Raw genomic sequence first — 26,137 nt, forward strand, 5'->3', positions numbered from 1 at the left:
GTACTGGTACCTCAGGGGCTTCTGCACACATGACTTAGCACCAGAAAATTCCCAGTAGGCCACATGGTGGTCCTTTCCTTCTGAGCCCTCCCATGGGCCCAAACGGCAGTTTATCACCACAAATAGGGTATTGCCACACTCAGGACAAATTGGGCAACAAAATGGGGTATTTTATTCCTTGTGAAAATAAGAAATTTTGAGCCAAAACTACCTCTTATTGGAAAATATTACATTTTTTTGAATTCACAGCCCAATTCAAATAAATTCTGTGAAAAAACTGTGGAGTCTAAATGGTCACAACACCCATAAATGAATTCCTTGAGGGGTGTAGTTTCCAAAATGGGGTCACTTCTGGTGGGTTTCCATTGCTTTGATACCTTTGGGGCTCTGCAAATGCGACATGGCACCCGAAAACCAATCCAGCAAAATCTGGGCTCCAAAGAACACATAGCGCTCCTTTCCTTCTAATACCTCCCATGGGCCCAAACGGCAGTTTATCACCACAAATGGGGTATTGCCGCACTCAGGAAAAATTGAGGGGTCTAGTTTTTAAAATGGGGTGTTTTATGGGGGTTTCTAATACATAGGCCCCTCAAAGCCTCTTCAGAACTGAACAGGTACCTTAAAAAAAAGGCTTTTGAAATTCTTAAAAATATGAGAAATTGCTGTTCATGTTCTAAGCCTTGTAACGTCCAAGAAAAATAAAATAATGCTCTAAAAACTATGCAGATCTAAAGTAGACCTATGGGAAATGTGAACTAGTAACTATTTTGGCTGGTATAACCATTTGTTTTACAAGCACATGCATTTAAATTCGGAAAAATGCTATTTTTTCAAATTTTTCTCTACATTTTGCAGTTTTTCACAAATAAACACTGAGTATATCGACCAAATTTTACCACTAACATAAAGCCCAATGTCTCACGAGAAAACAATCTCAGAATCGCTTGGATAGGTTTAAGCATTCCGACGTTATTACCACATAAAGTGAAATGTCAGATTTGAAAAATGGGCTCTGAGCCTTAAAGAGGCTCTGTCACCAGATTTTGCAGCGCCTATCTGCTATTGCAGCAGATCGGCGCTGCAATGTAGATTACAGTAACGTTTTTATTTTTAAAAAACGAGCATTTTTGGCCAAGTTATGACCATTTTCGTATTTATGCAAATGAGGCTTGCAAAAGTACAACTGGGCGTGTTGAAAAGTAAAAGTACAACTGGGCGTGTATTATGTGCGTACATCGGGGCGTGTTTACTACTTTTACTAGCTGGGCGTTCTGATGAGAAGTATCATCCACTTCTCTTCAGAACGCCCAGCTTCTGGCAGTGCAGATCTGGGACGTCACTCACAGGTCCTGCATCGTGTCAGACGAGCGAGGACACATCGGCACCAGAGGCTACAGATGATTCTGCAGCAGCATCAGCGTTTGCAGGTAAGTCGATGTAGCTACTTACCTGCAAATGCTGATGCTGCTGCAGAATCAACTGTAGCCTCTGGTGCCGACACAATGCAGGACCTGTGAGTGACGTCACAGATCTGCACTGCCAGAAGCTGGGCGTTCTGAAGAGAAGTGGATGATACTTCTCGTCAGAAAGCCCAGCTAGTAAAAGAAGTAAAAACGCCCCGATGTACGCACATAATACACGCCCACTTGGACTTTTACTTTTCAACACGCCCAGTTGTACTTTTGCAAGCCTCATTTGCATAAATACGAAAATGGTCATAACTTGGCCAAAAATGCTCGTTTTTTAAAAATAAAAACGTTACTGTAATCTACATTGCAGCGCCGATCTGCTGCAATAGCAGATAGGGGTTGCAAAATCTGGTGACAGAGCCTCTTTAAGGCCAAAACTAGGCTGCGTCCTTAAGGGGTTAATGACCAACTGGGCGTGTTTTTACTTTTTACCAACTGGGCGTTGTACAGAGGAGTGTATGACGCTGACCAATCAGCGTTATACACTTCTCATTGGTCCAGCCCAGCTTCTTCCACTGCACAGCGTGATTGTGCAGTGAAAGCCTTTTTTTTTTTAGGTACCAGTTCAGTTCTGAAGTGGCTTTTATGGGGGTTTCTAATATATAGGCCCCTCAAACACCCCATTTTAGAAATTAGAGCCGTGAGCCCGCTCCACACACCACATCATGCTATTATGTCGTGGTGCACAAAGGGGTTAAGCAAGGTGACCAAAACCCATTAATTCTGACAATGTTTTTTATTTTTTTTTACGGCGTTCACCGTGCGCTATTAATGGCAATTTTTCTTTATGCTGCAGGTCGATAAGATTACGGCGATACCAAATGTATAGTTTTTTTTAAGTTTTGAAGCTTTTGCGCAATAAAATAACTTTTTAATAAAATAAATTATTTTCTGTGTCACCATATTCTGAGCGCCATAACTATTTTTCAGTCAAAAAAGCTGTGTAAGGGCTTGTTTTTTGCTGGACGGGTTGTAGTTTTCATTGGTACTATTTTGGGGTACATGCGACTTTTTGATCACTTTTTATTGTATATTTTGGGAGGGGTGGTGATCAAAAAATAGTAATTCTGGCATTGTTTTTTACTCAATTTTTTTTGCAGTGTTCACCGTGCGGGAAAAATAACAGTTTTATAGATTGGGTCGTTACGAGCGCGGTGATACCAAATATGTGTACTTTTTTTCCTATGATAAAAGACATAAGTTAAATAAACCAAAAATGCTTTTTTTCCTAGAAGTTTTATTTTTAAACTTTTATAAAAACAATCATCCTCTTTTTTTTTTTTTTTTTTTTAACTTGTCCCACTAGGAGACATTTAGACTTGCAACTCTGATCGCTGCTAGAATACATTACACTACCTATATAGTGTAAAGTGTTCTAACTGTCATTGTGATGTGACAGTCACTGACGGGAAGCCTCCAGCTGGTCCTCATAGGCTTCTATGCATGGCAGCCCGGAAGCCATTGTCTGGCGTCCGATTGCCATGGGTACCAATGCCAGCCCCCATGATTTCACGTGGGGGCTGCCGATTTGCGCTAAACACTTTAAATGCGGTGCAATCGAATGCCGCATCTGAGGGGTTAACTGCCGAAATCAGCGGCGATGGGCTGCTGATCGGCAACAGGGAAGACACGCTGCACAGTTAACCGTCGCTGCAGTGTAGCACAGCGCAGCGGGTAACTGTCAAAGTACAGACGTAACTGCACGTCAAGGTACGCAAAGTTACTGCTCACCTTGACGTGCAGTTACGTCAAGGGGTAAGAAGTGACCCCATTTTGGAAACTAGACCACCGTGAGGAATTCATTGTAGTTTTCATGGAGTGCATGCGACTTTTTGGTCAGTTTTTATTTTATTTCGTGGTGACTAAAAAACAGCAATTATACTATTGTTTCTTATTCCTTTTTTTTTTTTAACAGCGTTCACCGTGCGCTATAAACGACATTCAAGTGAATGCTAAGAATCCTCAATATACCCCTCCCAGAACTAAAGTTTCAGGGATACAAATAATAATGGTGGTTTCTCTTGGCTCAAATACCCACAAAATCTCTCTCAGACCGGAGCAGGCAAAACTAAATTGGGTATGATCCAACAAATACCCTAAATAACATATATAAAGTACAGTGAAGTTTACCGCTCAGACGGCACTGGTAACAGTCAAATATCATTCAGTATGGACTCTCTCCCAGAAAAATGCAGTGGACAGTCCGCAATCCAATGAGGGTGTGGATGGTAATTCTTATCCTTGTAGTTCCACCAAGCTCCTTATCGTCTCCCTCCACATTCAAAGAACTCCTGGTAGGAAAAGGATCTTATGTCTCTAATAGATGGAAAAAAGGAAGACACATAGTGCAACACCCTCTGCAAAAAGATTGCTCCACGCCAAGTTTAATCCATAGGATTCCCCAGAGGAAGCCGGAAGGGCGAAACCCAGGGTCGGGCGAGAGTGTTTGGCGTGCCGCCTAGAAATTTTAAAGATTTTTACTTACCTTGATGCTTTTATTTCTTGTTACTTCTGCGAGTATGGATTAAACTTGGCGTGGAGCAATCTTTTTGCAGAGGGTGTTGCACTATGTGTCTTCCTTTTTTCCATCTATTAGAGACATAAGATCCTTTTCCTACCAGGAGTTCTTTGAATGTGGAGAGAGACGATAAGGAGCTTGGTGGAACTACAAGGATAAGAATTACCATCCACACCCTCATTGGATTGCGGACTGTCCACTGCATTTTTCTGGGAGAGAGTCCATACTAAATGATATTGGACTGTTACCAGTGCCGTCTGAGCGGTAAACTTCACTGTACTTTATAAAGTTTCAGGGAGATGGGGGCATAATGGTTTAAATCCTGTGCATAAACACTATTAGAATGGGTTCTCCAGTCAGGATCCCCTTTATGAGCCAAAGCAAGAATCATTGAAAAGAAAGGCATTTTTTTTCTAGTGGACTCAGCATGCCCATGTATAACATGGTTACTGTGTAATGCTACTGCAGCCCCCGGTGATGAATGCCAGCTCCTTGCCTTGAGATTTTTCAGACTATAAGACGCACCCAGTTTTTAGACAACAGAAAAAAAAAAATTGCAAATTTTACTACTTTTACAAAGAAAAAAATATTTGTTAAAAAAAAAAAAAAATATTGTATGGTTTCACCACATTCTGAGAGCCATAACGTTTATATTTTTTTTCATTGATTGGTGTTAGGGCTTATTTTTTGCGGGGCGAGCTGTAGTTTTTATTGGCACGTACGATTTCTTGATCACTTTTTATTTATTTTTTTTTAGCGCCAAGGTGACTAAAAAACACAACGATTCTGCTGTTTAACTTTTTTTTTTTACGCCATTAAATAGTTAAATAATATATATAGAATTTTGTAATAGTTCTGACTTTTACGGGCGCAGCGATACCAATTTATTTATTTTTTTTACATTGTGCATTGGGAAAAATAGGAAAGTGTCTTTTTTTTTTTGAACTTTTAATATTTTTTTTATTCTCCTGAAGTTTTACCCAACTTTTTTTTTTTTTACACTTTTTTTTTGTTCCCCTAGTACAATACACTGCAATACAAATGTATTGTAGTATATAGTCATTTTTAAATGGCTTAGCAGACGCAGACAGAAGGAAGACCTGGGGGCCTTCATTAGGTCCCCGGGCTGCCATGATAACTATCAGCGCCCCCTGATCGCGGGCTGTCGGAGGTGGCTGTCCCCCTACTAACGGTTTAAATGCCGCGGTCGCCAGTTAAACTGCCAGTTCCTGGGTGTTAGACCAGCATGTCAGCTGTAAAACACAGCTGACACCTGCAGTGTATCGAGCGGGCTCAGTGTGTGAGCCGGCTCCATACATCACCCCGTGGTGGCAGGTCATGGGTCTAGAAGGGGTTATTAGGGAAGCGGCAGGGGGGTCTGGCGCAGCCAAGCCCCTTGACTGCCAACTATAAGACAGAGGGACTTTTTAGCAAGATTTATTCTTGCTAAGAAGTCCGTCTTATAGTTAAATAAATACGGTATATTGCTAGTCCTCAGAGGAGGCAGAAACTACAGGAAGGAAAGTTTGTTTGACTTCCACCCATGACAGTTCTTCCGGTCTCAGATTGGGCTACTATCAAGTGTACATTACATGTATGCTTGATCCTGGGAAGCTGCTTCCCTGCTTTAACAAAGATTCAGACCACGAAAATATAACAGATTAGTGACCTATTTCACAATGAATTACATTAGAAAAAAAAAAATTACTTACCCTCACTATCCGTTAGCACTTCCATTCTCCCACTGAACATTGCTTTCAGCATGGTGTCCTGTTTGGTAAGAGTTTGCATAGTGGTATAATACAAGGCACCCCCTACATTAAGTTTCACATATTTTGAATTTGTGCTGGCACACTTAAAAGAGGAGGTCCGGGTCATAGCTGCAGGCACCATAGAGGTCCGGGTCGTAGCTGCGGGCACCACAGAGCTCACCACACTCTCTCCTGACATTTCTTCCTGTAACAGAAACATAGGACTGATTTATAGCCAGACGGAAAGTAAATTCAAAGCACATAGTTGAAGGGAAGGTGTCATGAATTTTTATTTTTAATCATATTGCTTTTAATATGATATTAACATAAATTTTATTTAGTGTTCTCATGTTCTACTTTTTAAATTTTTCTTACTTTTACTTCTCTATGGGGGCTGACATTTTTTTTTCATCTCTGTATGTGTCGATTAACGACAAATACAGAGATGGAATACGGCACATACATCCCCATAGAGAATGCGAACGGGAGCCGTTCCATTCACTGCAGTGTACGCCGTCTGTGTGGGAACGGCGCATGCGCCGCTCTCACACAGACCAAAACGAAGCTCGTTCGTAGAGTGAAATCTGGCGCCATTTTCATGTGGATCGGAAGCCGCTGCCGTACAGTCAGACGACGACTTCCGGCCATATGTTCAGGCGCAAGGAATAGGAGCAGAGGCGGCAGGTAATTTATGTTCGTGTATGTTCTTGTGATACGGTCTGCTGAGCCCTGTATCTAATCCTCCTACACTGTGCAGTCGCTCAGAAAATGGCGTCACACAGTGTAGGAGGTTTGAAGATTCAAACCCTTCCTTCTCCTGGCACTAGCCAGAATAAGGGAGGGGGGAATTGTGTGAGGACACTAGAGGAGAGTGTGTCCACCCCAAATTTGCAGCATAAATCAATGAGGTTGCTTTACCAGTGACCATGCTGCAATTTTGGGAACTGCTCCCTCTAGTGCCCAGCACATTAGAATCTAATTTATAATATTTCCTGACTTGTGAAAAATTTCAAACAATGTGTAATCACTTAAATAATAATTGTTTAACTGAAAAAAAATTAAAAATTCTAACGACACATTCCCTATAAAGGAGCACTCCATAAATTTTTTTATTCTCTGGCCCGTTGGAAAGGCACATTATGTTAATTTGCGGTGAAGGTAATTTTCTTACCATTGGCTGTATTGGGGAGTTACTATCACAGCATCGATGTGAGTCTTATAGGAATGAGTGGAGAAACGGACTTCCTGTCCACGCATGCGACACTGGGGCAGTTGGAGAGTCCTATTGCTGGTCACATGACACAGCTGAGGACCAGAAGGGTGAAGATCACACAAATACAGCCACCAGTAAGAAGACTACCCTTCACCACCATTTACATAATGTGCCTTTCCAACGTGCCAGAGAATAAGACATTTTGTGAGTGTGTTTCTTTAACCAACGACAAATGGAGGGGGTACCCTGCTCAATTAGGCAGAGCGGAGAGGCACTGGAAAGAGGCTCCCGCTGTGGAGGACTCCATGTGACCATGTACATGGTTGCCCATTATTTTATAATTCAAAAAATTCATCAATTTTAATATTTCAACTACTTGCTATATTCTAGATCTCTCTAGCGGTCTGGGGATTAAAAAAAACTTGTGTACATTGACATTGAAAACCCATACAAATCTTACAATTCTCACAGCTGATGGTTTGCTGCAATTGTATCTAGTTTATCTTCTGTGGGCTCAGGGGTGTAACGATGGCAGAGGGTGCGACCAGGCCTGGAGGTGAAGGGGGCATGACAGCGCCATGCCCCCATGCGAGAGCCGTTTACCATGGCGGAGCAGAGAGCCATTGGCCCCGCCTCTTACTTGTAAGCCACAGGCTGTTTAGGCCAGTGGCCTATTAGAGCGTTGAGGGACCAAACTGCTATATAGGGGGACCAAACTGCTATATAGGGGGACCTAACTACTACTGTATGCGGAACACAATAAGACTGTTGTGGCACTATTATTGTTTGGGGGACTCGATCACTGTGAGGGGCACTGAGAAGAGCACCATTAGGGTAAGTTCACACATAGCGCAAATACTGTTGATTTTCCGCAACGAGAGCCTGTGTAGAACTGGTATCTACCACTACAGGGTCACTGCATGGTGGTAATATTGGTCTTTATATAGTGGTTTTTATTAAGTAACAGTATGGGGGTATTATTCAGTCACTATGTGGTAGTAATGTTATTCAGTAACAGTATGGGGGTATTATTCAGTCACTATGTGGTAGTAATGTTATTCAGTAACAGTATGGGGGTATTATTCAGTCACTATGTGGTAGTAATGTTATTCAGTAACAGTATGGGGGTATTATTCAGTCACTATGTGGTAGTAATGTTATTCAGTAACAGTATGAGGGTATTATTCAGTCACTATGTGGTTGTGGTGTGGCAGTATTATTCAGTAACAGTATGGGGGAATTATTCAGTCATTATGTGGTTATGGTGTGGTGGTATTTTTCAGTCACTATGTGGTTATGATGTGGTGGTAATATTATTCAGTAACATTATGAGGGTATTATTCAGTCACTATGTGGTAGTAATGTTATTCAGTAACAGTATGGGGGTATTATTCAGTCACTATGTGGTTATGGTGTGGTGGTATTATTCAGTAATAGTATGGGGGTATTATTCAGTCACTATGTGGTAGTAATGTTATTCAGTAACAGTATGGGGGTATTATTCAGTCACTATGTGGTTATGGTGTGGTGGTATTATTCAGTAATAGTATGGGGGTATTATTCAGTCACTATGTGGTAGTAATGTTATTCAGTAACAGTATGGGGGTATTATTCAGTCACTATGTGGTTATGGTGTCGTGGTATTATTCAGTAACAGTATGGGGGTATTATTCAGTCACTATGTGGTTATGGTGTGGTAATATTATTCAGTAACATTATGAGGGTATTATTCAGTCACTATGTGGTAGTAATGTTATTCAGTAACAGTATGGGGGTATTATTCAGTCACTATGTGGTTATGGTGTGGTGGTATTATTCAGTAATAGTATGGGGGTATTATTCAGTCACTATGTGATTATGGTGTCATGGTATTATTCAGTAACAGTATGGGGGTATTATTCAGTCACTATGTGGTTATGGTGTCGTGGTATTATTCAGTAACAGCATGGGGGCATTATTCAGTCACTGGTTGTGGTGTGGCAGTATTATTCAGTAACAGTATGGGGGAATTATTCAGTCATTATGTGGTTATGGTGTGGTGGTATTTTTAAGTCACTATGTGGTTATGATGTGGTGGTAATATTATTCAGTAACATTATGAGGGTATTATTCAGTCACTATGTGGTAGTAATGTTATTCAGTAACATTATGAGGGTATTATTCAGTCACTATGTGGTAGTAATGTTATTCAGTAACATTATGAGGGTATTATTCAGTCACTATGTGGTAGTAATGTTATTCAGTAACAGTATGGGGGTATTATTCAGTCACTATGTGGTAGTAATGTTATTCAGTAACAGTATGGGGGTATTATTCAGTCACTATGTGGTAGTAATGTTATTCAGTAACAGTATGAGGGTATTATTCAGTCACTATGTGGTTGTGGTGTGGCAGTATTATTCAGTAACAGTATGGGGGAATTATTCAGTCATTATGTGGTTATGGTGTGGTGGTATTTTTCAGTCACTATGTGGTGGTAATATTATTCAGTAACATTATGAGGGTATTATTCAGTCACTATGTGGTAGTAATGTTATTCAGTAACATTATGAGGGTATTATTCAGTCACTATGTGGTAGTAATGTTATTCAGTAACATTATGAGGGTATTATTCAGTCACTATGTGGTAGTAATGTTATTCAGTAACAGTATGGGGGTATTATTCAGTCACTATGTGGTAGTAATGTTATTCAGTAACAGTATGAGGGTATTATTCAGTCACTATGTGGTGGTAATGTTATTCAGTAACAGTATGGGGGTATTATTCAGTCACTATGTGGTAGTAATGTTATTCAGTAACAGTATGGGGGTATTATTCAGCCACTATGTGGTAGTAATGTTATTCAGTAACAGTATGGGGGTATTATTCAGTCACTATGTGGTAGTAATGTTATTCAGTAACAGTATGAGGGTATTATTCAGTCACTATGTGGTAGTAATGTTATTCAGTAACAGTATGGGGGTATTATTCAGTCACTATGTGGTAGTAATGTTATTCAGTAACAGTATGGGGGTATTATTCAGTCACTATGTGGTCATGATGGAGGTATTATTAACCCCTACTCGCACCACATCATAACAGTATGCTCAGCCACTGACACCCGGGGCTAACTGCCAGGAACAGCAATCGCACTGTTCCTGGCCGTTTAACCCCTTAGATGAAGCGATCAATCGCGATTGCAACATCTAAGATGCTAGAGAGGCGCGTCACCACACAACGTCATCGCAGGGTGCCGATGGTTGTCATGGCATCCCAGGGGCCTAATGAAAGTCGCCCCGCAAAAAATAAGCCCTCAGACGGAAAAAACAAAAAAGGTTACGGCTCTCAGAATGTGGCGACAACACAAATTTTAATTTTTAACAATTAGTTTCTTCCTTATAAAAAGTAGTAAAAAAAAAAATCCCCAAAAAATATACATTTTGTATCACTATAATCGTATTGGCCGCTACAACAAAGTTAACAAGCCATTTTTACTGTACCCTGAAATCCGTAAAAACGAAACCTCTCAAAATATCGAGGAATCGCTGTTTTTTTCATATTCCACTCAAAGAATTTTTTCCAGTTTCCCAATACATTATATGGTACAGTAAACTGTGCTGGGAAAAACTACAACTCGTCCCGCAAAAACAAGCCCTCATATGGCTTTAATGACCGAAAAATAAAAATAAAGTTATGGCTTTTGTAAATTGGGGAGGAAAAAATGAAAACGAAAAAAATTAAATAAATGGCTGTGACGGGAAGGGGTTAAGTAACGGTATGGTGGCATTATTCAGTCACCATGTGGTTATAATGTGGAAGTATTATTTACTAACAGTATGGGGGTATTATTCGGCCACTATGTGGTGGTAATGTTATTCAGTAACAGTATGGTGGTATTATTCAGCCACTATGTGGTGGTAATGTTATTCAGTAACAGTATGGTGGTATTATTCAGTCACTATGTGGTGGAAATGTTATTCAGTAACAGTAAGGAGGTATTATTCAGTTACTATGTGGTTGTGGTGTGGAAGTATTATTAAGTAACAGTATGGGGGAATTATTCAGTCGTCATGTGGTTATGGTGTTGTGGTATTTTTCAGTCACTATGTGGTTATGATGTGGTGGTAATATTATTCAGTAACATTATGAGGGTATTATTCAATCACTATGTGGTAGTAATGTTATTCAGTAACAGTATGGAGGTATTATTCAGTCACTATGTGGTTATGGTGTCGTGGTATTATTCAGTAACAGTATGGGGGTATTATTCAGTCACTGTGGTTATGTTGTGGTGGTAATATTCAGTAACAGTATGAGGGTATTATTCAGTCACTATGTGGTAGTAATGTTATTCAGTAACAGTATGAGGGTATTATTCAGTCACTATGTGGTTATGGTGTGGCGGTATTATTCAGTAACAGTATGGGGGTATTATTCAGTCACTGTGGTTATGTTGTGGTGGTAATATTCAGTAACAGTATGAGGGTATTATTCAGTCACTATGTGGTTGTGGTGTGGCAGTATTATTAAGTAACAGTATGGGGGAATTATTCAGTCATTATGTGGTTATGGTGTGGTGGTATTTTTCAGTCACTATGTGGTTATGATGTGGTGGTAATATTATTCAGTAACAGTATGGGGGTATTATTCAGTCACTATGTGGTAGTAATGTTATTCAGTAACTGTATGGGGGTATTATTCAGTCACTATGTGGTTATGGTGTGGTGGTATTATTCAGTAACAGTATGGTGGTATTATTCAGTCACTATGTGGTTATGGTGTGGTGGTATTATTCAGTAACAGTATGGGGGTATTATTCAGTCACTATGTGGTTATGGTGTGGTAAAATTATTCAGTAACATTATGAGGGTATTATTCAGTCACTATGTGGTAGTAATGTTATTCAGTAACAGTACGGGGGTATTATTCAGTCACTGTGGTTATGGTGTGGTGTATTATTCAGTAATAGTATGGTGGTATTATTCAGTCACTATGTGGTTATGGTGTCGTGGTATTATTCAGTAACAGTATGGGGGTATTATTCAGTTACTATGTGGTAGTAATGTTATTCAGTAACAGTATGGGGGTATTATTCAGTCACTATGTGGTTATGTTGTGGTGGTAATATTCAGTAACAGCATGGGGGTATTATTCAGTCACTATGTGGTTGTGGTGTGGCAGTATTATTCAGTAACAGTATGGGGGAATTATTCAGTCATTATGTGGTTATGGTGTGGTGGTATTTTTCAGTCACTATGTGGTTATGATGTGGTGGTAATATTATTCAGTAACATTATGAGGGTATTATTCAGTCACTATGTGGTAGTAATGTTATTCAGTAACAGTATGGGGGTATTATTCAGTCACTATGTGGTTATGGTGTGGTGGTATTATTCAGTAATAGTATGGGGGTATTATTCAGTCACTATGTGGTAGTAATGTTATTCAGTAACAGTATGGGGGTATTATTCAGTCACTATGTGGTTATGGTGTGGTGGTATTATTCAGTAATAGTATGGGGGTATTATTCAGTCACTATGTGGTAGTAATGTTATTCAGTAACAGTATGGGGGTATTATTCAGTCACTATGGGGTTATGGTGTCGTGGTATTATTCAGTAACAGTATGGGGGTATTATTCAGTCACTATGTGGTTATGGTGTGGTAATATTATTCAGTAACATTATGAGGGTATTATTCAGTCACTATGTGGTAGTAATGTTATTCAGTAACAGTATGGGGGTATTATTCAGTCACTATGTGGTTATGGTGTGGCGGTATTATTCAGTAATAGTATGGGGGTATTATTCAGTCACTATGTGATTATGGTGTCATGGTATTATTCAGTAACAGTATGGGGGTATTATTCAGTTACTATGTGGTAGTAATGTTATTCAGTAACAGTATGGGGGTATTATTCAGTCACTATGTGGTTATGGTGTCGTGGTATTATTCAGTAACAGCATGGGGGCATTATTCAGTCACTGGTTGTGGTGTGGCAGTATTATTCAGTAACAGTATGGGGGTATTATTCAGTCACTATGTGGTTATGGTGTCGTGGTATTATTCAGTAACAGTATGGGGGTATTATTCAGTTACTATGTGGTAGTAATGTTATTCAGTAACAGTATGGGGGTATTATTCAGTCACTATGTGATTATGGTGTCATGGTATTATTCAGTAACAGTATGGGGGTATTATTCAGTTACTATGTGGTAGTAATGTTATTCAGTAACAGTATGGGGGTATTATTCAGTCACTATGTGGTTATGGTGTCGTGGTATTATTCAGTAACAGCATGGGGGCATTATTCAGTCACTGGTTATGTTGTGGTGGTAATATTCAGTAACAGCATGGGGGTATTATTCAGTCACTATGTGGTTGTGGTGTGGCAGTATTATTCAGTAACAATATGGGGGTATTATTCAGTCACTATGTGGTTATGGTGTCGTGGTATTATTCAGTAACAGCATGGGGGCATTATTCAGTCACTGGTTATGTTGTGGTGGTAATATTCAGTAACAGCATGGGGGTATTATTCAGTCACTATGTGGTTGTGGTGTGGCAGTATTATTCAGTAACAGTATGGGGGTATTATTCAGTCACTATGTGGTTATGGTGTGGCGGTATTATTCAGTAACAGTATGGGGGTATTATTCAGTCACTGTGGTTATGTTGTGGTGGTAATATTCAGTAACAGTATGAGGGTATTTATTCAGTCACTATGTGGTTGTGGTGTGGCACTATTATTCAGTAACAGTATGGGGGAATTATTCAGTCATTATGTGGTTATGGTGTGGTGGTATTTTTCAGTCACTATGTGGTTATGATGTGGTGGTAATATTATTCAGTAATATTATGAGGGTATTATTCAGTCACTATGTGGTAGTAATGTTATTCAGTAACATTATGAGGGTATTATTCAGTCACTATGTGGTAGTAATGTTATTCAGTAACATTATGAGGGTATTATTCAGTCACTATGTGGTAGTAATGTTATTCAGTAACAGTATGGGGGTATTATTCAGTCACTATGTGGTAGTAATGTTATTCAGTAACAGTATGGGGGTATTATTCAGTCACTATGTGGTAGTAATGTTATTCAGTAACAGTATGAGGGTATTATTCAGTCACTATGTGGTTGTGGTGTGGCAGTATTATTCAGTAACAGTATGGGGGAATTATTCAGTCATTATGTGGTTATGGTGTGGTGGTATTTTTCAGTCACTATGTGGTGGTAATATTATTCAGTAACATTATGAGGGTATTATTCAGTCACTATGTGGTAGTAATGTTATTCAGTAACAGTATGGGGGTATTATTCAGTCACTATGTGGTAGTAATGTTATTCAGTAACATTATGAGGGTATTATTCAGTCACTATGTGGTAGTAATGTTATTCAGTAACATTATGAGGGTATTATTCAGTCACTATGTGGTAGTAATGTTATTCAGTAACAGTATGGGGGTATTATTCAGTCACTATGTGGTAGTAATGTTATTCAGTAACAGTATGAGGGTATTATTCAGTCACTATGTGGTGGTAATGTTATTCAGTAACAGTATGGGGGTATTATTCAGTCACTATGTGGTAGTAATGTTATTCAGTAACAGTATGGGGGTATTATTCAGTCACTATGTGGTAGTAATGTTATTCAGTAACAGTATGGGGGTATTATTCAGTCACTATGTGGTAGTAATGTTATTCAGTAACAGTATGGGGGTATTATTCAGTCACTATGTGGTAGTAATGTTATTCAGTAACAGTATGGGGGTATTATTCAGTCACTATGTGGTAGTAATGTTATTCAGTAACAGCATGGGGGTATTATTCAGTCACTATGTGGTTGTGGTGTGGCAGTATTATTCAGTAACAGTATGGGGGAATTATTCAGTCATTATGTGGTTATGGTGTGGTGGTATTTTTAAGTCACTATGTGGTTATGATGTGGTGGTAATATTATTCAGTAACATTATGAGGGTATTATTCAGTCACTATGTGGTAGTAATGTTATTCAGTAACATTATGAGGGTATTATTCAGTCACTATGTGGTAGTAATGTTATTCAGTAACAGTATGGGGGTATTATTCAGTCACTATGTGGTAGTAATGTTATTCAGTAACAGTATGGGGGTATTATTCAGTCACTATATGGTGTGGCGGTATTATTCAGTAACAGTATGGGGGTATTATTCTGTCACTATGTGGTTATGGTGTGGTGGTGGTAATATTATTCAGTAACATTAGGAGGGTATTATTCAGTCACTATGTGGTAGTAATGTTATTCAGTAACAGTATGAGGGTATTATTCAGTCACTATGTTGTAGTAATGTTATTCAGTCACTATATGGTGTGGCGGTATTATTCAGTAACAGTATGGGGGTATTATTCTGTCACTATGTGGTTATGGTGTGGTGGTAATATTATTCAGTAACATTATGAGGGTATTATTCAGTCACTATGTGGTAGTAATGTTATTCAGTAACAGTATGAGGGTATTATTCAGTCACTATGTTGTAGTAATGTTATTCAGTACCAGTATGGGGGAATTATTCAGTCATTATGTGGTTATGGTGTGGTGGTATTATTATTCAGTCACTATGTGGTAGTAATGTTATTCAGTAACAGTATGGGGGTATTATTCAGCCACTATGTGGTAGTAATGTTATTCAGTAACAGTATGGGGGTATTATTCAGCCACTATGTGGTAGTAATGTTATTCAGTAACAGTATGGGGGTATTATTCAGTCACTATGTGGTAGTAATGTTATTCAGTAACAGTATGGGGGTATTATTCAGTCACTATGTGGTAGTAATGTTATTCAGTAACAGTATGAGGGTATTATTCAGTCACTATGTGGTGGTAATGTTATTCAGTAACAGTATGGGGGTATTATTCAGCCACTATGTGGTGGTAATGTTATTCAGTAACAGTATGGGGGTATTATTCAGCCACTATGTGGTAGTAATGTTATTCAGTAACAGTATGGGGGTATTATTCAGTCACTATGTGGTGGTAATGTTATTCAGTAACAGTATGGGGGTATTATTCAGTCACTATGTGGTGGTAATGTTATTCAGTAACAGTATGGGGGTATTATTCAGTCACTATGTGGTAGTAATGTTATTCAGTAACAGTATGGGGGTATTATTCAGTCACTATGTGGTAGTAATGTTATTCAGTAACAGTATGGGGGTATTATTCAGTCACTATGTGGTAGTAATGTTATTCAGTAACAGTATGGGGGTATTATTCAGTCACTATGTGGTAGTAATGTTATTCAGTAACAGTATGAGGGTATTATTCAGTCACTATGTGGTAGTAATGTTATTCAGTAACAGTATGGGGGTATTATTCAGTCACTATGTGGTAGTAATGTTATTCAGTAACAGTATGGGGGTATTATTCAGTCACTATGTGGTAGTAATGTTATTCAGTAACAGTATGGGGGTATTATTCAGTCACTATGTGGTAGTAATGTTATTCAGTAACAGTATGGGGGTATTATTCAGTCACTATGTGGTAGTAATGTTATTCAGTAACAGTATGGGGGTATTATTCAGTCACTATGTGGTAGTAATGTTATTCAGTAACAGTATGGGGGTATTATTCAGTCACTATGTGGTAGTAGTAATATGTGGTCATAATGTGGAGGTATGATTTGTCCCTTGTATAGTGGCATCTTGGTAATATCTATAATTTAGAGGTATTTGATCATACATAGAAAATGGTCTTATACCTATTATTTCCTTGAACGCTACTGGTCCCCGCACACCCAAACAGCAAGCAGGGGGCCGGCCTAGGTGCAAAATTTGCCATGGGGCTTGTAGGATTCTAGTAACACCACAGCCTGGACTCCATTATGATACATTTACCTACAAACCTTGGAGTAACTTCAGGACAGAAGAGAGATTTGTGCTACCGAGGTGTTTAGCTTAGAAGATTGTCTGGACTAGATACAACTGTAGCAGATGGTCAGCTGTAAAACAGTATTACATCCGTACACTTTTCAGCATTTGAGCGTAAACAATCTATTGTTCTTTGTTATCAGCTGTTTTAGGCTGGGAAGAGAGGAAGAACGAAGACTATTTTCACAGAGACTAGTAATATTATCAGCGCTTGTACATAAATATATCTATATACATACACAGCACGGCGCAGTACCAGGGTAGAATCCTGTGCCCCCTCTACGATAGATGGCTATAGCAGTGGATCCGGGTGCATAAACTGGCTATAGGCGACCCACCACACAGCATTAAAAATCTATACTCACCATCAAACCCGCTAAACTTCCCTCAGGCCAAAAACCGGGAACCACCCAGCCCCAGCACACACTTCCGCCCCTCACTGACGCATTTCCCTTGACTGCGCCTCACAACTACAAGGCGGTCATGCTCACTGTGGAAACCAAAACACGCCCCTCCCCCTCTTTTAACCGGATGACGTAGAATTCAACAAAATGCGAAGCGTAGGTCAGAACGTCACCCGAGAATAATCCTGACTATTCATCAGCCTGGAGACATGTAATAGGCTACATTACTAAGAGACCGGCTGCCCGTATCAATGATGGCGCCAGCATTCCTGTGCGAGTGTTTGCCAGTTTTGTGCGTACTTCCGCCCTCAGTATGTGCACAAGCAAAAACACTCCGACTGGAGAAGACTGGTGTTCCTGACTGCAGCCGGGAGCGGCTCTTGTTTGAGGAGCTGGTTTGTCCATAAAGGTCAGACCCCCCCCCCAAATCCCTGACTTCATTACCCTGTTACATAATATTCCCTTACTTACCGTGTGCGGTGCAGCATAGTAGACCAGGGAAGGTTTTTATATCTACTGTGTATATAATCTATATACACACAGTGCTTATGTTCCATATCTCTACATATATAGGGTAATAATATACATCACCTATGTATAAAAAGCATACTACTCCGGGGGATGTCAAACTGCTCTAGAGATTAGGAGTCAACCAGACCATCCCAGGAGCCAATTTTTATTTAGTCACCAGACAATGAGAGCGTCAATAAAGAACCGCCTAAAACAGGTAGTCACCCGCAGCACATATGTAGGCCCATCGGCCACCTGGCTTTTTGGATTTTTCCGCCTAATGCGGTTAGCTTGTAAAACTATGAGACCTTTTGTATTATCTACAGAGAGGGGACGTGCATGACAGGGATTCTCTTTGGTGTTCTTTGAATCTCTGTGTTTCGACTACGTTTAACATATATGTCGGAAAAAAGTTCCCGACGTATACATTAAATGAAGGCTGTGACGGATGCATAACTGGCTTATGTCACTATAGACTTTAATGGTATCCGTTAAATGGGTATGTTGTGAACTGGCGCCATGAGAGTTCATGATGTGTCCATTAAATAGATTATTATAGTCTATGGTGACAGCTCTTCACCATTGGGCATCATGTTTAAAAGATCTGTTTCCCATAGATTATAATGGTTTCCGTTTTAAGTATACATCATGAAAGGCTATTGGACATATCCATTAAATAGATGCCTGTGATGTCTACAGGGGTATACATCACCCATAGGCTCCCATGTTAAAAAAAAAAAACAACAACAATATACCATGCAATACACTATTTTGGCCTCTGCTAGGCCATATGGGCATGTTTAGTGTGAACATTGGAAGCTTTCTCAAGGTACATGCTAAACGGACATCACAAATAATGTGGACAGGGCCTCCGGTTTCCAGCTTGGGGCAGTTGCCTTAGATACAGGACCATCTGCTTTCCCTGCAAAATCTCCCACTAGAAGATTTACACCATACCTACCCCATGATGTAGTAATACGTTAGGGTAAGTGGGCCATTCTCGTGAAACCGCTGTACTATTACGCAGTGTTGGCATGTGCACAGAAGCAATGTCCGTGCCTTTAACTGCAGGAGCTCGCCATGATTGACAGCTGACATCCCACTGCAAGTTTCGGGATCGGACACAACACTGATCGCCTTAGATGTCATTTAACCCCTTAGATGCTACAGTCATTGGCATTAGACGGAGAGGGCCCTGCCCGTAAGAGCTTTTCATCTACAAGGAAGAGGAAAAGCGACACCAAAAAATTATTAGCAAAGTTATCTTGCCTTTATACAATAGAAAATAAGAATTAAAAGGGATCCAGTACTGCTTCAACCATAAAAGGGATCCAGTACTGCTTCAACCATAAAAGGGATCCAGTACTGCTTCAACCATAAAAGGGATCCAGTACTGCTTCAACCATAAAAGGGATCCAGTACTGCTTCAACCATAAAAGGGATCCAGTACTGCTTCAACCATAAAAGGGATCCAGTACTGCTTCAACCATAAAAGGGATCCAGTACTACTTCAACCATAAAAGGGATCCAGTACTGCTTCAACCATAAAAGGGATCCAGTACTGCTTCAACCATAAAAGGGATCCAGTACTGCTTCAACCATAAAAGGGATCCAGTACTGCTTCAACCATAAAAGGGATCCAGTACTGCTTCAACCATAAAAGGGATCCAGTACGGCTTCAACCATAAAAGGGATCCAGTACTGCTTCAACCATAAAAGGGATCCAGTACTGCTTCAACCATAAAAGGGATCCAGTACTGCTTCAACCATAAAAGGGATCCAGTACTGCTTCAACCATAAAAGGGATCCAGTACTGCTTCAACCATAAAAGGGATCCAGTACTGCTTCAACCATAAAAGGGATCCAGTACTGCTTCAACCATAAAAGGGATCCAGTACTGCTTCAACCATAAAAGGGATCCAGTACTGCTTCAACCATGAACTTTTGGTCGGATCAGCCGAATTAACCATCAGTGGCCGCCTTTTCTACCTGCATTGTTATAAAAATAAGCTTTGACATATTCTGCCTTCTTATAACTCTCTGTTATCTGTTCTAGAGCTTTAACCGTTAGCAGTCACCAGCAAACATAATGTTGTACACAAGACAAGTATTTTACTACTAAAGAAAACTATAAGGTGAGTCTTGTTTCATCTACTTCATATGGTCTTTTAGGATGTCAGAGAATGGGTCCTCTGCCTCTACAAAGAGCTTCTCTCTGGCTGGCCCGGACCATCCATCTATTACATTCTGGGCCTTTCATTTGCATAGCCAACATTTCCTCATGCAGGGGAAATATATGGCCAGTCACAACTTCACCAGTGATAACCGCTGTTTGCCGAGGGTGGTTCAGAAGCCGGACTTGCAGCAATCAGTTGATGGCCTGGCCAGCTTTATGTTGGCATTTTTCTCACTTTTTTTGTTATGTGATTTTCAGAGTAAGGCCCCATGCACACGGCCGTGCCCGTAACCACGTCCCGTGATTGCGGGCACGGCCGGCCGCCGCCGACTGCCCGCATTTTCGGGCCGTGCTCCCATACAAAGTATGGGAGTACGGCCAATAAAATGAAAAAAACTGACATGTTCCATAATTTACAGAACGTTTCTACGGCCCGGACACCCATCCGTAGCGATACGAAAAGGTGCCGCGGCCAAGAGAAGAGAATGGGTCTGTAATTGTGGACCGTATTACGGTCCGCAATTACGGATAATTTTTACGGTCGTGTGCATGGGGCCTAATGCAGTGAAATGTTTTCAATGGGCTTTTTGTGCCATTAGTTGGCGTCAGTTAGGTTTTGATCCATCTGTTCCAGCCGGATGTTAAAGTGTTCCTCTAATTCCAATCCTTACCTGATCTAACATTAGGTGTGAAGAGATACGAGTGAATGCTGTGCAGTACAGTTGCAGCGGAAACTATACAACAACCGGAGAGAATAGTGCACCAATCCTATTCTAATTAATAAGACCACAGCAACTGTACGGCCCAGTGTGCACTAGCATTTATCCATGCCTGATGTCAGATCAGGTCGGAGATTGGAATTGGTAGGACATTGTAAGATCCATTTTACATACGTTTTTATCTATAAATACGAATCCTTCAGAAACAGAAACCTTGATGCCAGTGTAAACAAAGCCTAAGAGACAAGATTATCTTTCAAGATTTAAAAAAATGCTTAAATTGAAAATATGTTGAAAGAAAAAAACAACCATCGCATACAGTAAAACAACACAATACTCAATTTAACGTGGTTATAAATGTTAAAGGGGTTGTCCAACAAATTAAAATGAATTAATCTGTTGGGTCACGTAAAATGTAACACTTTTTCATTAAAAAAAATAAATGCTCCTGTGTGTAGATATTGCTAATAATTTGCCAGAGCTGGTGGTCACACATGCTCGGTAGCTCGATCCCACTGCTGTCCGGATCCTTTTGTAGACGGGCTGTGGAGTGATTCCTGCTATTGTGCAGTCGAATTAGAATAAGCGTTCCAGAAGCAGCAGCTCCTCACCAGCACCGGACACATTAGGTGGATCTTCTGAGAGGGAATCAAAAGACCTCAAGGGGGCGCCGTATCAAGTATGTAATAGCAATATCTAGACACAGCAATTTTTATAAATGATTCCAATTAAAAAATGTCTATGTGATCTAACACAATAAATGAATTTGTATTTGTTGGACTACCCCTTTAACAAATACTACCACAGTGTGAATATGTTTATAACCAGTACAAATCCCTTTAAACTAGGCCGTCTGCCTAACTGCCTGATTAAGCTCTGCTTGGACTCCAAAATGTAGTCTTCCCTGTATGTTAATGCAACCTCCGGTTCCACAGTGAACCATCTCAATAAATCTGCAGCGCCAAAAGGGTTCACTTGTCCATGTCCTGCTCCTTTATCAAGTCTAAGGGTGCCCTTCCACCTTATGTGTTGGCATAGAGGACTCACTGGCGGATTGGGAGCTGCATTAGCATAATTGAGCTTAATTTTGGTCCCAGGGTGAACACCCAAGTAGCTGTTTAGTGGATACAGTTGGAGACCTACATATTCCCCTTAAAGATAACTTGTCAACTCTCCTGACAAGTCGGATTTTAGTAAATAGTTGTACATGTCAGCACTTAATGGACAGTGTCAGACTGTAGAGACACAACCTATTTACAAAGGGAATGGTAACACCCAACTATTAATTTATTCATACATTTCCAGGAGGAATAACAGAGGAACACTACAACACAGAGTACTAAAAAAAAGATGCTTCAGATTTGTTATTTTATGGGAAATAAAGTATTTATTAAATAGTAAAGGAGCGCATATTACAAGACATCTGCCACGTTCTACCGTCTTCAACTTTAATCCGTAAGGCTGGGAAAATATAGAACAAGCGCTGTAACAGAACAAAGTTCCATGAGCTGATATTAAAGATACATTTTTTATGATCTTGTTTCATGATTTTGTTTTTATAGAATTGTAGCTGGATATATTTCTCTTGTATGGTAAATATTACATGCTTTATAATTTACACACTTGCTTCTTACAGCATAAAAGATGTTTGGGGCAACTCAGATTTCAAAGGCCCAATTTCTGGATAAGGCCAGGCTGGCTCGTGAGGAAAGGAAAGGCCTCAAAGAAAGAGAGAAAGCTGCAATTAAAATCCAAGCGCTTATCAGAAGATTCCTTTGTAGATGCCGGCTTCAACGTGAAATTAGGTAACTTCCATGCCCATTTAACCCCTTGGCGACATCTGCCATTCTTGTACAGTGAATGCCAGTAGTGTATGTATGGAGTGGGCTCAGGAGCTCAGACCGATCCATACATAGGGGGTGTCAGCTGTATATTACAGCTGACACCCTGCCGGGTTCGGAGATGCTGGCTTTTTAACCACTTAAAGTCACCAAATCAGACCCCCACTACAGGATCGCAAGATGCTAATGCGGTGTCATGGCATTTGTGGACCTGGTGAAGGGCCCAGGTCTGCCATCTTGGTCCTTCTATACAGAAGTATTGTACAAGCTATTGCATGTTTAAGTCCCCTTGTGGGACAAAAAAAACATCTAAAAATAAATGTAATAACATTTTCAAGAATATATAGAAATAAAAATTGAAATTTGGTGTTTCCGCATCTGTAATGGTCCAAACTACTAAAATAGAATGTTATTTATCCTGCATGGTAAACGGCGTTAAAAAATAAAATTCTAGAATTGCTGATTTTTGGTTACCTTGCCTCCCCAAAAAATGGAATAAAAAGTGACCACAAGTTGTATGTACCGTAATATGGTACCAATTAAACCGACAGCTCACCCCGCAAAAAATATGTTCCATAGACAGAAAAATAAAAAAAGTTACGGGTCTTAGAATATGGCCACACAAAACAATTATGTTTTATAAAAGTAGTAAACGTAGAAAAAGCTATATAAATTTGGTTATGCTGTAATCGGACCGACCCGCAGGTAACCTGTCATTTTTATTGCACAGTGAATGCCATAAAATCAAATCCTCAAAATAATGGTGAAATTGCTGTTTTTTTCCAAACAACATTTTTTTAACAGTTTTTCAGTACATTTTACGTTACATTAAATGATGTCATTAAAAAATACAACTCGTCCTGCAAGAAAAAGCCCTCAGATTGACGGAAAAAAAAAAAAAAGGTATGGCACTTGGTATGCGGGAAGGAAAACATTCGAATTAAAACTGGCTGCAGCGCCGAGGGGTTGAGGCCACTTTCACACACACAGTTTTGAGGCAGTATTTTGTGAAGTTTTTGACTCAAATGTTTGAGCCAAATACTGGGGTGGACTCGAAAGGAAGGAGATGCATCAGTCTTTTATTTATACCTTTTCTTCCTTTTGTATCCGCTACTGACCTTGGCTTAAAAAGTTGATCCAAAAATTGCTTTAATACTCTGTGTGTGATCATAGCCTATAGGGTTTTCCTAGCTTATGTGGACAATATCTGGACAGGTTTTAAGCCTCTGGATGTTTCCATCAAACTGACGGTGAGCAGAGATATAGATTCTGGTGAGACAATGAAACACAAAGTATATTGGAAAGTTGTATAATTTTTAACTATGTAATGATTAAGCTTATTTTTTATCATACTGGACAACATCTTAATATATACATTGTGGCCTCTGTTTATGACTTTGCAGTGCCGGAGCTGGGGATGTGGAGCTCTGGCATTGAGCAATAACTAAGGGCCTGTTCACATCAGTGTTCGGGTTCCGTTCAACCTGCCGAATGGAAACTATTGCTTCCGTTTGCATTATCATTGATTTCAATAATAATGCTTCCGGTTCAGTTTGTTTCTCTTCCGTAAAGTTTGTTTTTGTCACGGAAACAATAGCGCAGTCGACATCACTATTGTTTCCGTGAAAAAAGTTGAAACTTTACGGAACGTAAACCATTGAAATTAATAATAATGCAAACGGAAGCTATAGTTTTCGTTCAGCTTTGCATTCATCGGTTCCTCTGACGGAAAGGTTGAGCGAAACCCGAACGCTGATGTGAACTGGCCTTAAGCTGCAAAATATTTGGCTGATCTTTGTTTTCATTATTTGCCTAGGAGTGTGTAATAATGACCATTGACAAAAGATTATCACCTGATCGTACTGAAATCAGAGGGATAGAATGCCAGTCATTCAATGTCTATGGGTGCCATAAGAGATGTTACCGGATAAGATTAGTACGAAAGGTAAAAGAAAAAGGTGCAGTATTTACGGTATCGGCGCCAGGCAGAAAGGAAATAATTATGATGACAGATGGTATTATCTTTAAAAAGAATTTGTTCTTTATTCAGTGGACGACGCGTTTCTGGACCATACCGGCCCCTTCATCAGGTCTGTAATTACAGGTACGGTCCAGAAACGCGTCGTCCACCGAAATAAAGAACAAATTCTTTTTAAAGATAATACCATCTGTCATCATCATTATTTCCTTTCTGCCTGGCGCCGATACCGTAAATACTGCACCTTTTTCTTTTACCTTCCGTACCAATTGATTCCAGCACGGAGGATCCATCCTCCCAGGGAACGCAGTGGGTGGCAACCGGCTTCAATACTGAACAACACCGATCTCGGAGGAGTGCCGTCTCCTGTTATTTTCTTCCAATTCCCTATATACCGGATAAGATTAGCATGCTGAGTTGTGTTCAATTTGGTTAACAGTGTTGATTTTTTTTGTTACTTTTTAATGACGACAGGCGAGACGTAGATGATTTTTTAGAAGGCACCGAAAATGGATCCATTAAGATCAATGCTCTCTCTATATTCAGGATAGCTCGAAAACTGCTGATCGTTTTCAGAACACAGGACAAAGTGGTACGTGTTATTTCCAAAATATTTTTTTATTTTACGTTTATGACAAAATAGTGATTGTATTATTTCTAGTCTTGTCACAATTACATGCTTTTTAATGGCTATTAGGAGCTTTGGCTTACTGTGACAGCAGTGGATAGAGCGGTGACCCATCTGTAGAGATAATTGTTAGACAAGACATGGCCGCAGGAGAAGTGTTGACCGTATCAGGCTGCGATCCTTCTTCCTGCTCTCATTTGCAGCTTCCCCCTCCCCTATCCCGATTCAGAACCAGGAAGTAAAACTTTTCATCCTCTCCCCGACAAGTGCGCCCCCCCCCCCCCCTAATATTGCGCCTGGACCTTTGATCTGGTATTATTTTAAAGCTAAGAGCTCATTTCTGACTTGCATAGCATATGGCTTATATAGCAGGTTCTTCGAGTTAACAGAATAATCTAGGCATCACACATAATGGATATAGCGATAGATCTGGGGGAATATTTCATAAAATGACACTTTGCTTTGATTTATTATGTATTATGCGATTTATCCCAATGCATAAAAAAATCATTATTCTATCTAATATTTTTGTTTTTGTAGCGTTTTGAAAAACTTTGTCGCTGTATCCTTAACAGTATGGATTGCGAGAATGAACCCAAGGTATGTACAGAACTCATTATTTATACCTACTTTGTTTTGATGATCACATTATCCCATGTCATATTAGTGTCCAAGATTCAGTAAGGGTATGTGAACATGTGACAGATCTGTTGCAGAAGAATCCGTTCCAACCATGTGAATGGGGATGTTTCTGTAGCATGTGTATGGATATTAACACCAAATTTAGATGCATGGAACAGTTGCAGAAATGTCTGCAACAAATCTGACACACATGAACATACCCTAAAGCTGGCTATACACATAAGATTATAACTGTCAGAACCTGATGATTGTGTCACGATCAGCTTACAATCTTATGTATATCGGAGCATCTTCACTGTTCCCCAGTGTTAGGGACAAAGGATGATTGAGCATGTTGGAATTTAACATGTCTAATGCTTTGCTCTTCTAGGAGGTTAAGGTCCTTTTAGACTGATA

General features: G+C 39.8%; 2 protein-coding genes across 6 annotated transcripts in view; one reads left to right on the forward strand and one right to left on the reverse strand.

Moving 5' to 3' along the window:
• Positions 1 to 17,496, reverse strand: part of KCTD10 (potassium channel tetramerization domain containing 10) — a 43,093-nt gene extending 25,597 nt beyond the window's left edge. The window contains exons 1-2 of one of the 4 annotated variants that reach the window (XM_075830547.1): positions 17,421 to 17,496; positions 5,703 to 5,946 (exon numbers count right to left, since the gene is read on the reverse strand). In XM_075830547.1, coding sequence (XP_075686662.1) covers positions 5,703 to 5,946; positions 17,421 to 17,444 — 268 coding nt within the window. In that variant the 5' untranslated portion in view covers positions 17,445 to 17,496. Of the gene's footprint in view, positions 1 to 5,702; positions 5,947 to 7,414; positions 7,471 to 17,082; positions 17,187 to 17,208; positions 17,390 to 17,420 lie in introns of those variants that run through there. The other 3 variants (XM_075830555.1, XM_075830563.1, XM_075830572.1) reach the window with 3 other exon arrangements.
• UBE3B (ubiquitin protein ligase E3B) overlaps positions 17,343 to 26,137 on the forward strand; it is a 58,129-nt gene continuing 49,334 nt past the window's right edge. The window contains exons 1-5 of one of the 2 annotated variants that reach the window (XM_075830524.1): positions 17,343 to 17,656; positions 19,816 to 19,892; positions 22,289 to 22,457; positions 24,946 to 25,063; positions 25,640 to 25,699. In XM_075830524.1, the coding sequence (XP_075686639.1) occupies positions 22,297 to 22,457; positions 24,946 to 25,063; positions 25,640 to 25,699 (339 nt within the window). In that variant the 5' untranslated portion in view covers positions 17,343 to 17,656; positions 19,816 to 19,892; positions 22,289 to 22,296. Of the gene's footprint in view, positions 17,657 to 17,877; positions 17,975 to 19,815; positions 19,893 to 22,288; positions 22,458 to 24,945; positions 25,064 to 25,639; positions 25,700 to 26,137 lie in introns of those variants that run through there. The other variant, XM_075830532.1, reaches the window with a different exon arrangement.

This window comes from Rhinoderma darwinii, chromosome 1 (assembly GCF_050947455.1).
Source record: "Rhinoderma darwinii isolate aRhiDar2 chromosome 1, aRhiDar2.hap1, whole genome shotgun sequence".
NCBI classification, from domain to species: domain Eukaryota; kingdom Metazoa; phylum Chordata; class Amphibia; order Anura; family Rhinodermatidae; genus Rhinoderma; species Rhinoderma darwinii.